Here is a 5088-nt window from a genome sequence, read left to right as displayed (position 1 = left end):
TAACTGTTGTTTTAATAAAAAGCAACTGTGCGAAAGAGGTGGAAAATCAACACCATAGCTCAACAGTGTTTCAATATCAGAATCTGACATTGTTTCAATGTCAGGTTTCAACATTGATTCAACATCAAAACCTGACGTTGTTTCAACATTAAAAAAGGGTGCAAGAGTGATGTTAGGTCAACGTCACACTTCAACGTTGATTCAATGATGTCGCCTGATATTGACTCAACGTTGTTTCAATGTTTCCTTGCTATCTGGGAATATGTGCAAACAACAGCATGTTTTCAGTCTCTTGCCACATCTGTAAAGACAGTAACATTTTTTTAAAAGCTTGTACTTCAGTAACTCCTCATTAATCAGGAACTATGGATTAAAGTACTGTAGTGTACTGTGATACTGAAAAAATGTAAGAGAAGAACTTCAGATCCTGAGTGTGTGAGGACAGAAGAATCAGCTTTATTTCAATATTGAGGGATAAAATTTATATCTGAGTTTGATGGTTCTGTTGTCTTTGTGATTACAGGAGCTGCCCTCAGATTCAGACCTCAGCACCACCCAGTGACAGCAGACAGATCATCCAACATGTTCACATGTTAACTGCAAAATGAACTGATGGAAACAGTACAAAGGTTAAAGTACCACATGTGCTGTAGTGAAAGCTGCAGCTTTATTGATAAAGTTAAAGACAAAAAAACAAAAGGATTAATCACTCATGTAACTGTGTCACTATATATCAGCATTAACAGGACCTCAGTTTGGTGTTTCACAAAGCTGCTGATCTCAGACCTGCACAGCTTCTGTTTTAAACACTTGATGTACTCAGCTGCACGAAGAGCATGTTTGAGTTTCTCTGACACAATTAAATAAAACCTGATGAAGGTCAAAGGTCGTCACTTGTATGTTGAACTACAAACTTGTCAAAAAAAGTGATTCAGAGTTATTCATACCAGAGTAACCAGAGAGGATCATATATTTTTAAATATATAACTTTCTACAGGACTGAATATAATATCTTTATGTAAAAGTCCGGAGCCTCTGGGGAGTATCTGAGTATTTATAACATTACACAAACCAAAGGTCTCATCACAGTGTTGATGAAATGCTGGGTTTATCCATCTCCTGGGGCGGGCCTACAGAGGAGTGCTGAAGATTGTCCCCTACTGGCTAGTAGTGATTACAGAAATCAATACCATGATGGGCTTGAACTTGAACCCTGATTTCACTGTTTTATCTGTGAGATTTGCCCCAAGGAGGAAATCGGACAAATATCTTTTATTAAAACTACTGGCTGGTGCAAAGAATAACTCGCAAATGGCTAAACGTGGATCCACCGTCATGTTTGGACTGGATAGGCATTATCAAGGAAATTTCCACAATGGAGACTTTTTCATTAAGACTTGCTGCTGATAAATCTGAGAAGTACTGGAAAAATGGGACCTTTACTTGAATGGACAAATATTAAAGTTCTGGTACCAAAAGTGTCATTGCTGTAATTCACCTGTTTGTACCATAAATGGATGCCTTTCTTTAATGCGTCTTTGCTAGCCTAGCGCTCTGTACTTGTTAAAGGTCTGAATGTTTTGTAAAAAATATACAAAAGCACCAACAAAAATAAAGTAAACCCAGCATCACCACCAGGGGGCAGCGTGAAGGTGACTCTGAATCCACTCCACATATTTGGCCACTCGGGTATAGACTCCATACACTCTCAGACTCCCGCACTCCTCCGGTCCGCCCCAGGACACCAACCCAAACACCGCCCACCTCCGGCTGACCTCGTCCTCCATTACAAACGCACCCCCGCTGTCCCCTAGGCAGGTGTCCCGCCCCCCCTCGAAGAAGCCGGCACAGAACATGTTGTCAGTGATGTTGTAGCTGACGGAGCGCGAGGCGTAGCTCGCCTCACACTCGGCCTGGGAGACCACAGGCAGCTTCACATACTGCAGGAGGTCAGAGGTCATCTTGAGGTCGGTGTCCGACGCAGGGTCAAAGGTCAGAGTGGATGAGGGGGAGGAAGAAGTAGAGGCGTTGGGGTTGGAGATTCCCCAACCAGCAACCACACCCAGAGAGTTGGGGAGAGGTGCCAGGGGGTCATCCTGGGGTAAAGACAGAGGTCAGAGGTCAACCAGCAGACAGATCAGTAAAATATTTACATCGTTATTTTAAAGACATAAAGAAACACGTGTGATTCAAAAATATTGTAAATAAAGCAAACGTGTCCACATCAGCCCAAAGCAGACGTGTCTCTGAGACGAACGCTGCTGGACAGGAGCGAGTTTCCACCGGGCTACACCTCTGCTTCATCTGGACGCCACCTGCTGCAGCTTTGGAGGATAAATATGGAGAAATGCTTCTGCATCACACCCACCCAAAGCATTCTTCCCCTGCAGATTTATAGGTCGTCAAGCCTCGACCAGGTCAGTGGACTTCACTGTGGTTTCAAAACACTTTGAACTTCATCACACCAACCCTCGCTGTTTTAGAACTGACATGATGGCGTCCACGAGGAGCCTCACACTCACCGTCTCACCGAAGACCTTTGCAGTCATGTGAAAAAGGTTTTACATATCAGGACATGAACATAATCTTTTTCTCTCAGCTTCTAAAAGGATTCAAATGAAAGCTGAGCCTGTGTCAAATGCAGAGGTTAGCAGCTTGTAGCTCCTCCTTCAGTCGTGATGTTTCTGTGTCTCATCAGTGTGGAGGAGTTTGTGCCCACTCTTCTTCACCGCTGCTTTGGCTTATTGAGGTTTGCAGCTTTAATCTGTGCACAGCTGTCTGAGCTCTGGACTTTGGACCGTTGCAGCAGCTCCACTCGTTTCTGCTTCAGCCGTTCTGTTGGAGATTTAGCTGCTTAGCTGTGGGACAGACGGCCTCACGCTGCATACGTTGGTATACAGATGAGTTCACAGGCCACTCGCTCACTGCAAGGTGCCCACATCCTCAGGTGATCCCAAGCCAGCCAGAAAATCTCTCAGCATTTCCTGGATCTGCTCGGGGGCTTCTTCCTGTTAACACCTCACCAGGAGCAGTCCCAATCAGGGACTTTCAGTGTCGAGGAGTAGCTCCTCCCCCGTCTTTAATGAGGGGACCAGCTGACCTTTGGAGCAAGCATAGGTGAGGTTCGGCTTCACCTTCATGCACTGCTGCTAAGCACCATGCTTTGATTTTACCCCGACTTTGCCAAGCACACTCTGGCAGACTCACAGACACCTGTACAGGTGAGGAGGCCTTAACCGGGTCCTCCTGCCTGAAGAGCTCAGGAAAGCTAACTCCACCTAATCTCCACCTTTTTTCAGACTGAAGTCATTAAAGTCATTCTAGTTTTTTATAAAGCAGACTTTTATTATTAGTTTTACATTTTCAGTCTCTGATAACCGTTGTGTCTGTCAGCTCAGAGGTCCTGTGACCTCTGACCTTTGTGTTGGGAGATCACACCTAAGTGAACACGGCTTTGTGCAGACTCAGCTGGAGCTGTGAACCACCTGTGTGTGAGGCAGTGGGAGACAGACTGGACGGCTGAGTTGGTTAAACTCCACCCGCTCACTCAGCCTCAGCAGGGCGATGTCGTTGTTGTAGTTGTTGGGTTGGAAGTCTGGGTGGAGGAAGATCCGGTCTACGGAGAGGTTGGTGGCCTGACGTTTGTCTCTGGCATCATGGAGACCAAGGAAGACCTGAAGGACAGAACAAGCAGGTCACTGACAGCCGATGAGCATCCGTCCCACGGTTTGGGAGACGCAGAGACACAAAGCTGATCACAGATATAGGAGAGGACTTCAGAAACCTTGACGTGGTCAGCGGCCACGGGAACGACACTGGTGTCCCTCCTCAGGGACCGCAGGATGTGGGCAGCTGTGAGGACCCAGGACTCCGACAGCAGGGCCCCGGAGCGGAACCAGCGATCCTCTGGGACCCTGGACAGGTCCTCCACACTGAGCAGGACCTGCCAGGGGAAGAAGCCAGGCTCGGCGTTACGACTGCCCACAATCCGCTTCACCTGAGGGGGGAGAGGGCGGGATGGCTGGCCGAAGGCTGGACACGCAGAGACAGACAGACAGGTTATCAGACAGACGGGTGAACAGACAGACAGGTAAACAGGCAGACAGGTGAACAGGCAGACAGGTGAACAGACAGGTGAACAGACAGGTGAACAGACAGACAGGTGAACAGACAGACAAGTTATCAGACAGACAGGTTATCAGACAGACAGGTGAACAGACAGACAGGTTATCAGGAAGGGACAGACAGGTGAACAGACAGACAGGTGAACAGGCAGACAGGTTATCAGGAACGGACAGACAGGTGAACAGACAGACAGGTGAACAGGCAGACAGGTTATCAGACAGACAGGTGATCAGACACACAGGTGAACAGACACACAGGTGAACAGACAGACAGGTTATCAGGAACGAACAGACAGATGAACAGACAGACAGGTGAACAGACAGACAGGTGAACAGACAGACAAGTTATCAGACAGACAGGTGAACAGACAGACAGGTGAACAGACAGAGGTTAACAGGCAGACAGGTTAACAGGCAGACAGGTTAACAGGCAGACAGGTTATCAGACAGACAGGTGAACAGACAGACAGGTGAACAGACAGACAAGTTATCAGACAGACAGGTGAACAGACAGAGGTTAACAGGCAGACAGGTTAACAGGCAGACAGGTGAACAGGCAGACAGGTTAACAGACAGACAGGTGAACAGACAGACAGGTGAACAGTCAGACAGGTTATCAGGAATGGACAGACAGGTGAACAGACAGACAGGTGAACAGACAGACAGGTTTTCAGACAGACAGGTTTTCAGACAGACAGGTGAACAGACAGACAGATGAACAGACAGGTGAACAGACAGACAGGTGAACAGACAGACAAGTCATCAGACAGACAAGTTATCAGACAGACAGGTGAACAGACAGACAGGTGAACAGAAAGACAGGTGAACAGAAAGACAGGTGAACAGACAGACAGGTTATCAGGAACGGATAGACAGGTGAACAGACAGACAGGTGAACAGGCAGACAGGTTATCAGACAGACAGGTGAACAGACCCACAGGTGAACAGACAGACAGGTGAACAG

General features: G+C 47.3%; 1 protein-coding gene across 1 annotated transcript; it reads right to left on the bottom strand.

Moving 5' to 3' along the window:
* Positions 1 to 674: 674 nt before the first annotated feature.
* LOC148099710 (coagulation factor IX-like) lies at positions 675 to 4887 on the bottom strand. The gene is made up of 4 exons (XM_087851697.1): positions 4881 to 4887; positions 3785 to 4032; positions 3486 to 3674; positions 675 to 2096 (listed from the first exon to the last, which is right to left on the bottom strand). The coding sequence occupies exons 1-4, from the start codon at positions 4885 to 4887 to the stop codon at positions 1629 to 1631; spliced, it is 912 nt and encodes a 303-aa protein (XP_087707823.1). The 3' UTR covers positions 675 to 1628.
* Between the last annotated feature and the right edge of the window lie 201 nt (positions 4888 to 5088).

Source organism: Neolamprologus brichardi, chromosome 14 (genome assembly GCF_056152115.1).
Source record: "Neolamprologus brichardi isolate AB-2024 chromosome 14, ASM5615211v1, whole genome shotgun sequence".
In the NCBI taxonomy this organism is placed as follows: Eukaryota; Metazoa; Chordata; class Actinopteri; order Cichliformes; family Cichlidae; genus Neolamprologus; species Neolamprologus brichardi.
The sequence above is the reverse complement of the archived record's forward strand: the minus strand, read 5'-3'. Positions and strand labels throughout refer to the sequence as shown.